Source organism: Thermobia domestica, chromosome 2 (genome assembly GCF_964235325.1).
Source record: "Thermobia domestica chromosome 2, izTheDome1.hap1.1, whole genome shotgun sequence".
Classification (NCBI taxonomy): domain Eukaryota; kingdom Metazoa; phylum Arthropoda; class Insecta; order Zygentoma; family Lepismatidae; genus Thermobia; species Thermobia domestica.
This window is the reverse complement of record NC_137455.1, coordinates 316,447,820-316,465,514: the sequence shown is the minus strand read 5'-3', so window position 1 is coordinate 316,465,514 and position 17,695 is coordinate 316,447,820. Positions and strand designations below refer to the sequence as shown.

Here is a 17,695-nt window from a genome sequence, read left to right as displayed (position 1 = left end):
ACGACCGTAGCATTTCTTCTGTATATGTTTGCAATGTACACTGAGTACTCACTGAATTGCGACCTCCACGCAAGAAAGTGTGGTCAGCAGCCGAGATTACAATTATGATCAGATTGACTGGTAGTATTGAACAGAAAGAACACACTCGAGGATTCATATTGGCAGATAGCACACTGTTATAATGAGAGGTGAGCAGGATTTATCCGCATTTTATTAGGGCATGATTGTGGGTACATGAGCAAGAGGTACTTCAATAGCCAGACAGCAATACTTGTCTGATGCGCCCGTTCCTGTATAATGGAAGTGTGCTAGGAGTTGGAAGAAAATTGGGTAACGGTCTCCAAGAGATGGAACTACGGGAACGCACCTAAGCTTAAAACACGGGGAGCTTCGCGTCAAACAGCTCGTGACAGGCAAACGAACCACCAGTGTCTAGGAATAACGTGACAAATACAATGGTGGATGCACAAGCTGTGACAACAACCATATCCCACGCAACTATACGGCGTACACTGACACGCATGCAGTTGGACAACATATTGCATACTCGTCATCCACTCTTCACGACTCGTTACCACAGACTTCGTCGCGCTTGGGCACAGAAACACGCTAATTAGGTCATAGATGATTGGTGTGTTGGTCTGATAAATCAGTGTTTGTACTATATCTCTCGGAGGGACGTATGCATGTGTGGCGCCAACAGCACGAAACTATGGATTCCTCGTACATGGTGCGTACTGTACGGGCGGCTGTATAGTTTGAGGATACTTCTGTTGGCATGTATTGGGACAGAGTGTGTGTATGGACCACAAAGAGACATTCCTTGTGTACCTGCATGTGTTAGAGAATCACATAATCCTATAATATAACACTTCTACCTACACGAAGACGGCATTTTCCAGAACGGCAATGCACGGTACCAACAAGCCAGGACTGCACTTTCTTGGCTTAAGGAACATTTCACGGAGCTATAGCATATGAATTGGCTCCCTAACCCACCGTATCTTCATCCTATAGAACCTTTGTGTGATATTGCGGAACGAGCTCCTCGCAATTCTGACTCTTGCACCAACATCTGTGGATTCATTGTGGGATGCCATCAGGAATATATGATGTCAGATTCCCGTGGAAATATGTCAGCAACTACCTGAATCCATGCCAGGCCGTATTCAGGTCGTAACAGTGTACCAACAAAGTATTAGGTAGATGGTAGTAATCCAGTGAACAGTGTAGTTCCTACAGTTTTGAATAACATTTTCCTATGTACATGGAACATAATAAATAAGAAATCCATCAATCACTACAATTGGTGTCATTTTCTGCTTTGATACATTGCAATACAGCTATAATAAATAAGGTGTGACACCTTTTCGAATTTCTCATTATGGTAATTAAAAATCCACTCCATCCTTGCTGCGACTGTAATACTATCATGAACATAGGGTTAAGGGGAAATAGATGTTAGGAAGATTGGGCCGTAAGAGATCTTACTTGTTGAAGTTCCCATAAGTCTTCAATCACCATAGATGAAAGACCTGTATTTCTCTTTTTGATTGGATGAAAGGACTTTCGGATAGTCATGGTGTCAATAAAAGACTCAATTGGAATTATCTTAATTGTTATCCAACATAGGCACCTGGTGTGAGACAATGAATCCCTCCCATAAAACGAAAAGTGCCTTTGTTATCAAGACTTCATATACTTACGTAAACATTATCAGAAACATGTTGGAGAAATCCAGCTGAATGAATACCTAGGGATCCAGCGTTAATAATCGATGTTAGGTAGATTGTGGCTTCAGGATAAGATGTTCACACTTCTATTGACGAAATATGTCTGTGAAGTGTTTTGAACCGTATAATCGATGTAGATTTAGAGCAAGGCTTGTTTACATGAATAACAGAAATGATCTAGGTCTTACAGCAAATACGAGGGCGCGATTTACAACAAGCCACTTACTTTCAGCTTTCTGGGATTCACTTGAAGTTGCTATTTTGTAACTTGTGGTGTAAAATAAAAATTCTGCCCCCTCAAATAATCGTATTCTTAAAATTAGCAATTTCTTAATACACTTTCTCTGTAACTTTTCGTGTACATCGCCGTTTCTTTTTCCACTAGCTTCACGAATAGAAAGCACACGGTAACTACAACATTTTTACATCTACAGTCTCTACGTTAAGATCATTTCCACAAATTGCAGAAATGAAATCAAAATTATTATTTTTTTATATTATTAACGTTGCTGAGGTAGCCTGGAACAATACGAAATGGCTACACGCTTGTCAATGTAATATATTATACTGAGTTAAGTTTCATTAATCACAATGATATGGGAATTTAAGGTCAAAATTAGGAACATTTCTTTCTACTTTCTGTTATTAATTACGGTAAGTGATACTGACAAAAAAAATTGTAATTTTGGCAGCTCGAAAATAATTAAATATTGCATAAGCACAAAATGTTATAAAGAGTTATGCAATTTAAATTGAAGTTTAGTGTTTAAAATGAAACAAATTTGGGTTTTTATCTGGGCATATTATTTATTGTATACTATTTTTTTAAAATTGACTTTGAATAATCATGTTGTGATTAAATCTTCCAATGCTTGCCTTGCACTTGAAACTGCTATTTTGCAATTAAACCTAACGTAAATTTGAGTGTAGATTTTTTAAAACATAAAAATCTAAATTAATTATGGGCATGTAAACAAAATGTTGGGTTCTAGTTAAAGATGACAAATCAGAATGCTAAAGGCATAGTAATACATGCTATATTTCAAATTATAAAACAAAAAAAAACATACAGAGAAAAGTCCTGGATACTCAGTAAGTACTTCTCACTTTTACTGCACAAAATCACTTAGCACGTACAAGCCTCACAAATCTCCCACTGAAACTGACGCATGAAGGTAGACAGTGTCAAAATCAGATTATGGTGCGCGCCTAGCCGGCCCGGCAAAATGATTTTCTCGCACCTCCAGTCATTTGGTAAGAACTCTCTGGACATCGTTCCCATTCCAATAAACATATTTATAGGAATATCATTTTAAAGCTAATAAAACAAGCTAAAAGTTTTATTTGAAACATTTTGTTCTAGTGATATCAGGTTTTTAGTAAGAATAAGACAATTGTTGAAAATTATACTGAAAAATCTACTTTTTCAGCAATTTATATCAATAGCAACATATATACTTAATTAAGCTAAAACAGATAAGGGCATAATTTAAAGAACGTAATGTGAGGAAACTAACTTTAAAAATAATATTGATACGAGTTGACGTAATTAAGTTATTGACATTTTAATATAGATATCCAAATTTGCATATTTAGAAACCGAAGGGGGAGGGGAAGCAAGAGGGAGAGGGTTGGGGAATTTTGAGCAATATTGTATTAACTGATATTGTAGTAACTGGCATAGTTTCAGCTTGTTACTAATTAGTCCCGACAAAAGCCCATTGTTTGCCTTTACTGACTGGACTATTAGTAACGAATGTTGCAACTATCCATACGAGTCCCTCAATAATATTCATAATATTTAAAATAGTTCAATAGCTATAGAAGTATTGATAACACTGGTCAACAGTGAAAACGCTTCGAAGATAAAAGTAACCAATTCTTACTAATTTTATGGAGCTGATAAAGAATATGAAATTAGTTTCTAAAGATTGGTTCGAATTTCAAAGAAATACGTTATCACCAGATGTGCTCTGACGCGCAAATTAAGGGTTCGTGGCCACAGAAGCTCTGTGTTTATTTCAATAACTTTCCATTGTTTGACGATTATCTTTATTACTATCCTCTCGCTCACACCTCATCTCTGAGAAAGCAACATCAACCACATCACAGCTCAATTTGTATTACAGAGTTTGGCCAGAGAAAACGTATTTTGTAAGGTTCTTTCCTAGTTACAATTTGCCATCCCGGACGCGTAAATGTGTTAACAGTGCGGAAATTTTTTAAACGTTTACGGCTAAGTAACATTTGCCAATTAAAAACGAAATTTTACAAATATCATAAAGAAGGTCTATCACTTGTACTTTGGCTGTAAAGTGGGAGATACGGACAAGTAGTGGGCACCACATATTTGTTGCAATACTTGTTCTACATACTTTGCGGGACCAGCTATATGGAAAAAGGTCATTTGTGCTACTTGAAGTTCCAGTGATACGAAGAGAGCCACCAAATCATACTTCTAACTCCTTTTCGCATGGTTCCTCCAATTAAAGGTCTAACAAAATAGAAAAAGTAGATTATTATTTATCAAATTATCTCTTCAGTTATTCGTCCTGTGTCACATTCTGAAGAACTAAGGGTCTCACAACTTCCCGTATCTTACTCCACTATTTCATCCGATGAAGACCAAGAGATGGATACTCGACCCCATCATTAACTGATCCTGGCTTTACAACCAACATATCATCTATTCGCCATATGATCACTCAACATGAATTAAATGACCTTGTAACGGATCTGGTGTTGTCAAAAAGTAGCCCACAATTACTGGCATCCAGACTCAAGCTGTGGAGAGCTCTTCCTGAAGATGATAAGGTATCCGTTTTTCGGACACATCAGAAGATCCTGGAAGAGTATTTTTCAATGAAAAGTGACATAGTGTTTGTTCAAACGATTATAACATGGAACATAATCATGATGAATGTCGGGTGTTCGTAGACGCATGAAAATTAAATCTACAAGTGCGTTAGTGAACAATGCAAATGTGTTGCCATCAATTCCAATCGGTTATGAGTCCACTGGAAGGAGACACAAGCTAACATTTAAAAACTGCTGAAAGCCGTAAATTATAACGAATATAATTTAAATATGTGTGTGGAATTCAAAGTTATAGCCATACTTCTTGGCCAGCAGCTCGGCTACACAAAATTTTGCTGTTTTTTATGTAATGGGATAACCGTGATAAGGCTTTCCACTACATAAAAAACACTAACCAATCCGTAAATCTTTCAAGCCTGTCTTATTTTGAAACGAATGACGTATAAACTAATGATACTCAGATGAATAGTACTGTTTGGATCCTTTTTATTTTATATCTCAATTATCATTTATGAAATTTGGTATTGTCAAGCAGGAGTGAGAAATGTTTTCCGTCATAGCTATTGTAGATATTACAGTGAAACTTGGCACACTAATTACGTATGATCTACAGTAGCTCTGATGGTAAATTATACTTGGGTACGTGTAGCCTAGGCCTTCCCAGGGGGCGCTATAATTGAAAAAGGGATTTTGTGGACACAAAATTCAAAATTGTATCCCAAATTTACCTTTCTTGGCCATCATGTACACATACGCGTAGTACCATTTTCAAGCTTTGTTTATTCTGAAGCAAATGGCGTATGAATGGACCATCATCAAAAATGTTCAAGTAGCCTCAACATGGTCATGTTTCGTTATATGTTTCTTATTGAGGAAGGCCTATACAACTTGGTTCTAGTTAAAGAAGGAAGCCACGAGTAAGTCATTGTTACAGTCCCATAAGGAACGTCTCTTTATACGAACATTAGTGTCTTGTGGAAGGTAAAGTGACGCTTTAGGCTAGTGGTTAACTCATTAAACTTCTATTTGGAAGACTCAGGATCTGTTATCCATCAGGTTGAAACTTTTTAAAATGTTTAAATTTTAATTTCAATGCATAATCAGTGGGACAAGCAAGATCTTTTCTTCCGAAAGAAAAACATATTGAATGAGTAGAATTGAAGGAAGTCTGCTAATGGAAACAAGGATTTGCAAAGGTATTTAATACAATTGTTCTAGATTTGGTATTTTCATCTACTTTCACGCGTTTTCTGATTTGTGCGTGGTTAGTGTTTTTGTTTCTTAGAACATACACTACATAATGAAATGATTAAAATATGGCGTTCAATGGATAGCACACTCTGAACCATAGAAACTCACCTTAGAATGGAGAGCTGTTCATTTCTCCGGGTACTCTACCATTTTACCTGTGTAAACATCTGGCTCCGTTCTACTACCTGCTGTCAGTATCCAGGAGAGTTTCTTTAAAGTTTGGTTATCTAGTAATCTCTACCAAGGAATGGAATTAGAACACACAACTTAGATACTTCTGCTGATAACTCTACATGATCTGAATTTAATGTACGATTTATGGCATGCACTATCTTGCTCTCATGAACGAGAATAAAATCAAAGACCGTCTTTAGAAATTCCCTCATTTCGTTAGTAGCAGAAATTCATATTAATGATTATAATATTTTTACGTTTAATCATTGTCCTCTACTGGATTATTACATTTCTATTTTTCATTGCACGTGATCATATGATCATCATTATAAGAGTATGCTAAAGTTGGTATGTGAATTTGTATTTCTAAGTTGTAATTTACATATACAGAAATCTTCATTGAGATTGCTTCGAAACACGTATTAAAAGGAACCAAAGAAATAAATTACAGCAAATGAACAATATCTACTTATTTTTACCCACTGTATAAGTAAATAATATTTTAATTTCTCAGATACGATTGACCCCATTGCATTGCCTTCATCAAGTTCAGACTGGTTTCATGAACGACCTGCCATTGCTCTTGGCTGGGGTGGTTATTTCAATGGTGAGTATGTCTTGGTATTTATTTTCGATATATTTACTTGGTTCAAGATTATTACAAAAATGGCTAATGACCAAAAGATGACAACAAGTTGTTCATATATTTGCAATATAATTAACGGAAGGACAATATGTAAAACAACAGAGTGATTATCAAGACGTTAATATTGATATTTTGTTTGGAGATAAATTAATGATTAAGTAGAGGATAATATATGGGTCTTTGCTTCAAGTTATTCAGTGCCATCAAGAATAAACAAAAGGAAAGTACTATAGTACTATTGAAAGTAAATGAATGATTTTATAATAGTTTATTTTCGTTTGAGGATGGTATTAAAATTATATGATAAGTAGAAGTAATTGAAACTAAGGTAAACTTAAAATTGGATCGGCTTATTAAAGAACTGTATCTGTAAATGCACATGTATCATCAAACTTAGCATTGCATCTATTTTCTTATGGGCTGATTTCAATGATATAATTTAAAATTTTCGTAATATCAAGAGAGTCTGAATTTAGATATACCATTCATTGAAATCCAAAAATAATGTACTTAGAAATAGATATGGAAATTTCATAAGTAGAAAAGCAATGTTGCTTAAATGTAAGTTGAAATTTAAGAACATTGTTTCGATTTTACGTTGTATATTATATTTTCTAACAAAGTGGAATATTGTGTATTATAATCAGGAACATGAATCAAAATAGAAAAGTTTGGGTTACTTTTAATTTAGTACTTCATAAGTAGCTATATACTTCGTCTTCGGTCTTTAATGAAAATGTTGTGTATAAAAGTTAATTCAAGTTTAGGATACAGTGAAAATTGTACTCGCTTAGCGAAGTGGAAAATGAAGAAGGATTCTTATGATTGCCTTCTACAAATTTTCTCAGAGAATTGACCAAAATGTTATTGTGAAGTCATCACGTGTGATATAAGGCAGGTATTTTATTTCACCTGTGACCTTAAAGAGCAGACAATGAATTGGAAACATTTAGGATCGTGGACGTATGTGAAAAAGTTGTTTAATGACTAAAGCCAACCTCTTTTTGCCGAACGTCACTTATATCATGAAAACAAAGACTGCTCTAATGTTATGAATCAAATAGATCATATATTGCATTACATTTCCACGTGACCAATGCTTCTAGATATAAAATTTTATTTCTCAAGTGTTTACCATTATCGAGCTACAAGAGATTATGCCACATTTATATCGACGTCTGTATACTTAACTTTGGGCAGTTTTCCTTTCAAACGCAAATATTATCTTAAAAAAACATTTCGTCTATAAAAGTTTTAATATTCCCACATAGACATTACAAAATATATTATAGAAATTTTGGAACGGTTCTCTACTGTTACTTCGTAATAGTTTTGATACGAAAGAGATTAACTCTAGAGGCATGCTGATTACTATTTATTAAGTTTCAGAAGTAGCTAAACGTAACAATACTAACTTAGTGTTGACTTATAAACTTATTATATTAGTAAAAAATCAAGATAGGGCAATAATAATAATAACCTTTCCCCGATTTTTAACTTTGACTCTTATTGAAAAATATTTTTGGTATTATCCTTATCTTTTACTTATTTTGTTTTAAATACATTTCTGACACACTGACTGCATTTAGCAGACTTTCAATCATTCTGAATAATGTGCAATTATTGTAGTATTATTTTGGTTATTGCAGATTGTAATTTTGCATTTGAAGATAAATAATCAAATATTGCGCCAACTTAAATATAATTGAAATTTATATCCTTTTTTTCTTTTTCCTATTATTTCTGCTGTTCTTAGTATTATTGTTCTGTTTCGAATTTTTCGTATTTCGAATTTTTACTTCTACTTCAAGTGCTTTTATGTAATTTCATTTCCCTCTTTTCTCATACTAACCTTTTGGTAGTTTCCATGTTATTTTCTTATATTCTTATATATTCTTTTAAACTGCTAATATGTTGTTTTTTGTGATGCACGTTACACTGATGACAACATTGTTTTTATTTAACTGTATATCTTGTATTTTCCTCACACTTATTTTTAATGTAGACTTTAGAATGTAGTCAAACACTTTCCTAGCGTAGATGTAGGCGAATTTGGAAAAGTGACAATCGGTTTAAGTGGAATTTCTTTTTTGTTCATTTTCGGAAGTACATACAAGTGAGGAAGAATGAAATATTCATAATCATAATTTGGATTCATTTTAAAGATCCTTGTAAGCTAAATAAGCATTTTTATTTGTTTTTAAACGTATTCAACCAAACGAAATTATTACACTTAAAAATGCAAAACATTGCTCTAAACGAGCATTTCACCTCAATAATACAATCTAAAATAATGTAGTGTTAGCGTTGTAAGCAGTTGTATCATATTAATAACATTTAATTTATTTGTATTTTTTACATGAAGGTTCGTATAGCATAAATCTGGAATGGGTTATGGTAACAGTGGTAGACTTTGAAGAATGTCAAAAAAAGTTCGACAATCTATCCGAAAATGCGATATGTGCTGAGAGTGAAATACGACAAGGTGCATGCCTTGTAAGTATTTGAGAATAATTTATTTTTTATGGATGTTCCACATTACGATTTTCTAAAGTTCCTATATTTTTATCCCGTCCACGTTTCGTGCCCACAGAAGGGAGTTTCTTAGTGTGTCTCATCCGTCCGGGAAAACATATCTTAACAACTACTTAATGAAACACAGCAATTTCGTCCAGCATGTAGAGGTCCAGAAATAAGAAATCTAGTTTGCTGATGGAAGTAATATTTAAATCAGATGCTGTAGAAATGTGACGATGGGCTAGAAATGTGAGCAGGTCTCTATTTTCATCCTGCTCATTTATTTCTCATATATTTGGAGAACTGCTCACGCTAAATTTTTAGCGGTTGTCACAAAAGGAAATTAAACTAAAATTTACACCAAGAAATACTTGGTAATAATGGAAACTTAATCTAAGGGAGGAACAAAGGCTTCTGTTAATACTAGTTGAATTTTATTACATGATAAATGAAGCAACTTGCAATATTTACATCCTGCTTTATAATTAGTAAGCAACATCATATTTTTCGATAAGTATCATCAATTTCTAATTCTCTGAGAATAGGAGACGGAATGCAATTATACGACTTCTGTTCTTAATCGCGAGAGCTTTACTGTAGGTAGATAAATCATTGTGAAGTGTGATATGACATCCTTATTAATGAAGATGGTTTTATAGTTATCTCTGTTACATACCTTGATTGGAGTGTTGCACAACTGTGTAACAAGTTGCTCTCCGATGAACTTCGCTCTGAGAACTCGACAGCTTCGAACACCCGATGACTGATCTCTCTATCGAATCCGCTAACAGAATCCCCTAGAAGAGGCCCTATGGCCCTTTTTAAGTATTCTCGAGAGAACCACCCAAATCTTGTGATAATCAAACCATACTTTGCGTCAGTTCCCTAAATATCGAAACATATGCCCTTTTGCCTTCTCACTGGTTCTTAGCAAGTGCCGCACCCAGGATACGATGCATGATACATATACACGTGTACAAATGATTCAATGTCATGTATCATACAATTTTCCAAACATCCGTAAATACTGACTAATGTTCCTCTCATTATTGCGTTCTTGATGATTGAGTATTGGGAATCCTGTTTGATTACCATCAATAATCTTCACTGAGTAAACTTTCTATAAAAATTGCGCAGTAATAGCAATATCAGTTATCTTCATCGTATTACGTATTTCCCTTCTTTTGTTGCTAACCCAAGAGCAACCAAGAGGAGAAAAATGTCTATTAATCCAAATTTTCAACTGCACTCAAGTAACGGCAAAGATAACCATATTTCGAGTTCATCGCCACATTCTCACTGCTTCATAATTTTCGACTGTGAAAATTACCAAGAAGTGAGCGAGGCATGCTCGGAACATGGGTAACTTACTTATGGAGTGATCCTCGAAGAATAGATTTTTATTATATTCCTAACACTATGGATTAAGAGAAAAAGAATGATGATGGCAAGGCAATATGATCATATAATAGAGGGGAAAGGATTTAATAGTTAAATCTAGCAGTCGCATGGTTGCATATCGTCGTATCAACTAATACCATTGATTATTTTCGTAGATTAATCTTTAACAATACAGAAATAAAACTATGATTGGTGTCTCCATAAGGCTTAAGTACAATCATAAAGCATAGCACGAAACATAAAAGAAAACACATTAAGTCAAAATTGAACACATAGAATGAACCATTACTTTGTTTAATGTGGACCACTGTAAAGGAGGAAGGCAATAAGTAAATTATAAGTAGCCGTTAATTACAGTCGAATGATCTTCAAAACAATATATTGCACCTAAACTCCTTTTTCTAAAATCCAGTGATAGGGATCGACTCCCATATTCGTATTCTGTTGAGATTGAAAAAATATAAAAACTCCCTCGTGTTCTGTGCATGTGACACTCTGAAAAATGATATCATGAATCGGAACACAGTCGTATACAAAACGTTTCAAATTCTAAGTTTCTTAATCATTGGTTTGCGACAATTTACTATGTTAGATCAATTTTTGAATTTCAGAATACTTCTATATTTAAATCTTTTTTCACAAACACTTGTTCATGGTTAGAATGAAGAACCAAATTAAAAATGCCAAATTGACAGTGTCTCCGACACTTTTTACTACTGGTTATGTCCTGGAATGTTTCCACAATTTATCTTATCTGGAAGATATGCTTCGTGTATTGTTGGTATTAATACTAATTGTTCATTGAAGTCAATTATGACTCTAGTGTGAGCTGAATATTTGATTTCATTCCTAGTTTATACTTTGTAAGATATATGAGGTTTTTATTGCTTCCTCGAGCCCAGGTGTTTTCTCGTACATTTTCACGGATTATTTGTGCAAAAGTATATATTATACTTTTGTTTCTTTAATAAACTCATTATGCCAATCTCTTTCACCATGAAGAGCTAACCGTGATGTAGATACGAAGAACTGTAGATGAAAGAAAGCAAACTCAAATTATGAAATATAATTCGGTATAAGCTATAGCAAATCAGGCGTGAGTGTCACTGTAACATTTCATAGCACCGCAACAGTTGGAAGATCAGCTATGTACCCCAAGTATTTTCTTCTTTAGTTTATAGCTACGAAACTAATTTCAAAATTTGCATATATAAGAAGAAAATTTTTGTTTGAAGTACTAGTGAATTCTCTTATTTGATCCAAATATAATGAATATGCACCATTTGTTTTGAAAAAGAGGATTACACATTGCACACAATGAGAAACATATTATATAGTTTTCTAATAAAGCAATCAAAACCAAATTCCCGAACTAAAGAAAGTACATCAAGCTTCATTTAATTACCATTCTGGAATACGTTAAATGTTTAATTGATGTAAATTACAAAGATAATCTCCACAAAATTAAAGATCAAATTGCTTTTATGTACATTCATACTACCCCAAAAACTGGATATATTTATTTTAACTAATCATTGCTATGTTTTATATATGACTGCTGCATTGTCAAGTATAATGTAGTGTCTGTAGAAGAAAGGGCGAAAACAATGGATGCTTTTAAACGAAATAGACATTGTGTGAAAGTGATAAGGAGTTGATTTTATCATAGATAACATTATTCATATCTCATTCAATATTAGAAGTTGTGATAAGGACACAATTTGAAAATTCCCACATTTCTTGTTTACTTTTTAGGAAATAACTTGGAAAAGGCAGACAGAGAACTTTGTAACTTATATATGTATAAGAATATATTAAAAATTTTGTTCTAGAGAGAACATAACACTTTAAGCTACGTAAACGAATTTTATGATGAAGTTGCAATCATGTGTCAAAACAGTATTATGTCTCATTTGAAAGGAGTTGTTTCATTGTTAGCAATTAGATAGCCAGATTGAATTGAAAGCGAGGCCCAAAATCAGTACATGACAGTATTCCGGAGAGCAGGAAGATGTGTAATTTGTCACACACATTTGAAAATAAGTGCTATTAGGGTGTAAACGCCACCATTACCTCTATCACTTACAACTGCAATTACTAGCCATTAACGTTATGATTCCTACTAACAAAGCATATACTGTATAAAACTAAACGAAACTAAGAAGCAAATTTAGTGCTCATAAACAATATTACTTTTTAGCTTTCGAGCAATTCGCTGCTGAAGGAAAGCTATTATCCAAAACCGTTTTGCAAACCAAAAAAAAAAAAAAAAAAAAAAAAAAATTGCCGACAATTTTGATGATTTTGAGGTCACATAACCAGAAATGTGTGTTCTGTTAACATCGTTGCATCTTATCGTAAAGGTTTCATTACACTATCTATAAATTTGTCATTTGCATTGCAGACCGCTATAGCAAGAATATATTTTTCTAATTTGATGATGTGATTGCAATTTAACCTGAATATCTTCAGACGGGAGAAAATATCTTAACACTACAGGAAATATTTGAATGTTCGTGTGATTTGAAGCATCAGTCATAATATAAACACAACTAGATTTCTGTGAATGAAGGTGAACTTCAGACAATACAAATCGAGTGAAAACATTTTGCACAATAGCTTATCTTTTCGTACGACCGCACGTAAAACACACTGCACAAGTTTCGTACTACAATCTAAAAATCTAAAAGATATGTTATGTTGCAATGTATGGTATGCAAATGCACCTTCACCTGATGTTAATTGCAATTCTTTGTTATCAAACGTTTCACGTTCCAAAAACTTTGAAACAGAACGGGAGGACGCAGTAACGCAAACAGCGCGTTTATGCTAATCATTGTTTATATGGTGCTTAATGCCGGGCCAGCCATCATGACTTATGTTAAAAGAGGCTGAACATTATTTGCAGCAAATGTCCGAATCTGTAATAGTCTTCTTAATTAATGGGTACTCTTTCTGAAGACGTAAATTAAATATACATTTGTGTTTTGGAGTGTCCTGATTCACTTAACAAAACGTCAATATTAAAATGAAATATGAGATGCACTGTGTCCACACTTTTTTGTGCACTCTTGCACCACATAGAAAATGGCAAGGCAGAGGTATAACGTAATCAGCCAAACACGTACGCGGTTTAGAAAGGGTTCGCAATAATCGAGCATCAGATTGCTCTAGTAGTATCATTTACGAGATTTATTATTATTATTATCATCGTTATTAAGTATTTTGCTTTTTGGCAGGTCCTGGGACTAGTAAGACTTTTTTTATTTTTTTCTTTTTTTCCATTTTAAGATTTTGGTCCGGAAATGTTCCTTCCTATTTTCCTCTTTTAACTCCAAATATTTTCTCCTATCTTTCAAATCATCGATCAGCTGTGTTCTTCTTCTTCCTATTCCTCGGTTCACTTTCATCTGTCCTTCTATGGTGGTGTTAAGAAGAAAATTTCTTCTCAAGACATGTCCAATCCAATTGGCTTTTCTACCAAGGATGGTGGCTAGAAATGCCATCGTCTCTCCTATCCGTTTTAAAATATCTTTCCTTGTTCCTCTATCTGTCCATTTTATCTTCTCCATCTTCCTCCAACACCACATTTAAAGCTCTTTAAATATTTCTTCTCTAACTTCCGTAATGTCCAGGTCTCTGAACCATACAATCCAATGCTCCATATATAGCACTTCACCAACTTCATCTTAAGTCCAATATTGAGCCTGCCAATCATCTCCTGTAGTCCTCCTTCTGTTTTAGCTATTTATCAGGGGACCAGTATATTTGCTTAATGGATTAGGAGGCAACGCACTCATTAGGAAGTACTGACCTCACTTATTAACAAGATCTACCTGAGTTGAGAATGGCAAAAAAATTCTTGATGTTCCAATGATTGCATTGCCAAAAAAAGGCAAGCAAATAAGTGCAGCGATCACAGACCCATTAGCCTGATTTCCCACACTGGAAAGATCATTGCACGCATTCTAAAGAGGCGGCTGGAAAGTGTGACAGATGAGAGGTTAGAAGAATATCAATTTGGATTCCGGAAAGGAAAAGGCACCAGATATGCCATTGGAATGATTGGAATTATATCAGAAAGAATTCTTGAAGTAAACAAAGAGTTGTGTTTGTGTTTGATAGACTAGCGAAAAGTTTTCGACCCAGTCAATTGGACGAAACTTCTGAAAATACTTAAAGAATTCGGAGTCAACTGGAGATATCGACGACTCATTCAAAACCTGTACATAGGACAACGAATGAAGTTGCGCTTGAATGAAGTAGAAACCAATAGTGTGGAGATTGGAAGATGAGTCACACAAGGTTGCAGTTTGTCACAGAAATTATTCAGCATTTACAGTGAATATTTAACGAAGGAAGCATTAATAGGAATTGGAGATTTCAAGATTGGACGGCAGATCTATAACAAGATCAGGTATGCAGATAATACGATTAAATATTACATGAAATTTTATATTTCAGCACTCCATCGTAGACCTTGTTACTTTCTTTTTCATTAAGAAAACAATTAAACAAGAGTTATACTACATAAAACCGAAATTCCTGAAACAATGAATCATTTTGTAACTCTCCATTCATCAATGTTTCAGACAAGTTATAAAATAACTCATCTAGTCTAGTAACAGAGGGAATTCAAATGGCGTGGTTTAGTTCATAATCAAGTTAACACACATAGATTTATATATCCTGATACCGATGGAGCGACCATACATTGGCGATTTGCATTCCATCAGGCGACACTATATGGTCGTCCAGTGGAAAAGCGTGTTAGATGGTCTCCTCTCACCACACTAGTGCGTAGAAATCAACTTTGAAAATTGACGTTGGTGGTCCCAACGGTGCTGAGATAACTTTTTTTGTATAACTGCAGTTCAGGCTTTCATCGGCAGGTGCGCCACAGTCGCGAGCGTATAGCTTGTCGAGCGTATAGTTCTATATACAGCAAGGCGTGTTGGACCACCGGAAGTTCTGATTTCGCAGTTCGCAGCTGCGCTCACCATTGGCTCGTGCATGCACTTTGTTCTGTTTGCAGATAAAGAGATTTCTCACTGTTTCGGAAGCTAGAAGAAACAACATGAATGAAAGAATCAAACAATGATTAAAAAATAACTGAAAAAACTGACACAATATTCTATATAGTAATATAAGACGATAAATAAAAGTAACAATGTTTTTTAGCTAGTACACAGAATACATGTGACTATCTACAAATAATTATTATAATACGTTGTTTCAACTATTATCATACATATTAATCGTGTGGGATGTCAAGTACTTTTACAAGCAGGGTTGGGCATCTTTGGGCAACTTTCACATAATAAAAGCCGAAAGTTACTGGCAGAAGTTTAAAAACGTTTTATATCCATTTATAAGAAAATTGTCAATCGATTTTATACTAGTTTCCTTAAATCTCGGATCCGTTGCCCGCAGAGCCGTAGCTAGAATAGGACGCGCGGGGCGGGTGTCCCGTCTAGAAAGCGTCAAACGAGCAGAAAGAAAGAAAAAGTTCTAGACATGATTAAAAAAGTATTGACGCCGTATTACATCAATGTTGTTGTCGGTTTCCAAAGCAATAGAGTTGTTAAAAATTTTCTTGCTCGCTCGACTATCAACACAAGCATTTCACTCACAGTAGCAACAAGTTTTTACTCTTATGTAACAGTTTCTAACTGTAACACTCCGATTTTGATAAAATTTGGCAGTTAGATACTACACATAAAATACACTAATACGTGTTTTTTTAATTTTCTGCGGAGAAACAATTATTGGGGATAAAAGCTCCTACCCAATATTTCGAAACTTGACGCCCGAACGCAGTATGAAGTGGACCAAAGTGAATCAAATTGTACACAGATATTGTATTATCTGTCAGGAAAGTAAATGTACACCTGTTTTTTGAGTCTGGCATTCCTGCGCTCCATCCATGGAGAGTATGAGAATTAAATCAATCAAATGTTTACTGAGGGACAAGAAGAAAAGTCTAATCTGAATAAGACATTGCAGAGGGACACAAGCTGTGAATACGAATAGTGCATAGTGTAAATAAGGGGCGACACCGAAAGAGAAAGCCAGAAACAGCTGATAAACGGGCCAAATAGAGTAAAAACTGTCGAAGTGGGAACATAAAATATAGATACAACAAATGTGCCAACAACTAAGCGTTTAACAAGCAACGATCTTGGTGTAGTGGTTAAGACGCTAGATTACAAATCCAAAGAACGGCGGTTCGAATCTGCTCCAAGTAGTTTTTTTAAATAATGCACACAGCACATGAAAGGTGGTAAAAAAGAGCGTATTGCCCGTTTAATATGTTAAGTGAAAACGAGTTAAAAATTTCGGTGAAATTTATTAGAGAAGTGAGACAATGAAAATGAGGAAGCAAGTATATTTAATCAGGGATTGTATCAGAGGGTGGTGACCGGGAAAACTGGAAATTTTCCCGAATTTCGACATGTGAGTCTCTACGATAGGCAACATTATTCAGAAATATGCCTATTGCAGAGAGAGAGAGAGAGAGAGAGAGAAAGAGAGTTAGTGAGTGTGTCTGTGTGAGAGAGAGAGATGCTCCCGGAACTGAGAGTGTTCTGCTTCCATTCAAATCAACGAGATGACAAATAGACGCTTACATAATAAGAATGCCGAATACAAACAGACATAAAACAGCAAAGTAATAATTGCAAGCGTTATCACCTAAGGTTCCAACATCCGAACAACATATCACTAATATCCCGAATGCCAAAATATTGTGACTTACACAGCTCCCCCTCTCCTCAAATGTGTTCTGTGAAAACAATCACAAGTTTTGGGATGAGGGACCTTATTGAGACTACAATATTAAACTATATAAGTAGACTTTTAGCAGTTTCGTATTCAGTTATTTTTTTCCACAACCAGTTTTATTGATATTCAAGACAGTAAAAGCACTATATTTGTTAACGGCAAAGCGAAGTTATTGCAACACTGCGTTACACAGTGAGTCATGCATATTACACTCGTGAGTTTTGCTATGCCGAGGGTAGCCGCCGAAGCACGCTGAATAACGCCTGAAGGAAGCAGCGAGGACAGATAGTGAACTGAACAAGCAATGCATTACTGACATTTAAGATAGAAAAAGAAAGACCCCTCTTTCCACAGTTCATGCTGTAGTTTTAAC

The 17,695-nt window shown here is 34.8% G+C and overlaps 1 protein-coding gene across 1 annotated transcript in view; it reads left to right on the top strand.

Moving 5' to 3' along the window:
* Positions 1-17,695, top strand: part of LOC145679845 (chymotrypsin-C-like) — a 236,492-nt gene that overhangs the window by 99,968 nt on the left and 118,829 nt on the right. Inside the window, exons 4-5 of the mRNA XM_081750364.1 lie at positions 6,490-6,582; positions 8,987-9,117. Of these exons, the coding sequence (XP_081606490.1) occupies positions 6,490-6,582; positions 8,987-9,117 (224 nt within the window). The remainder of the gene's footprint in view (positions 1-6,489; positions 6,583-8,986; positions 9,118-17,695) is intronic.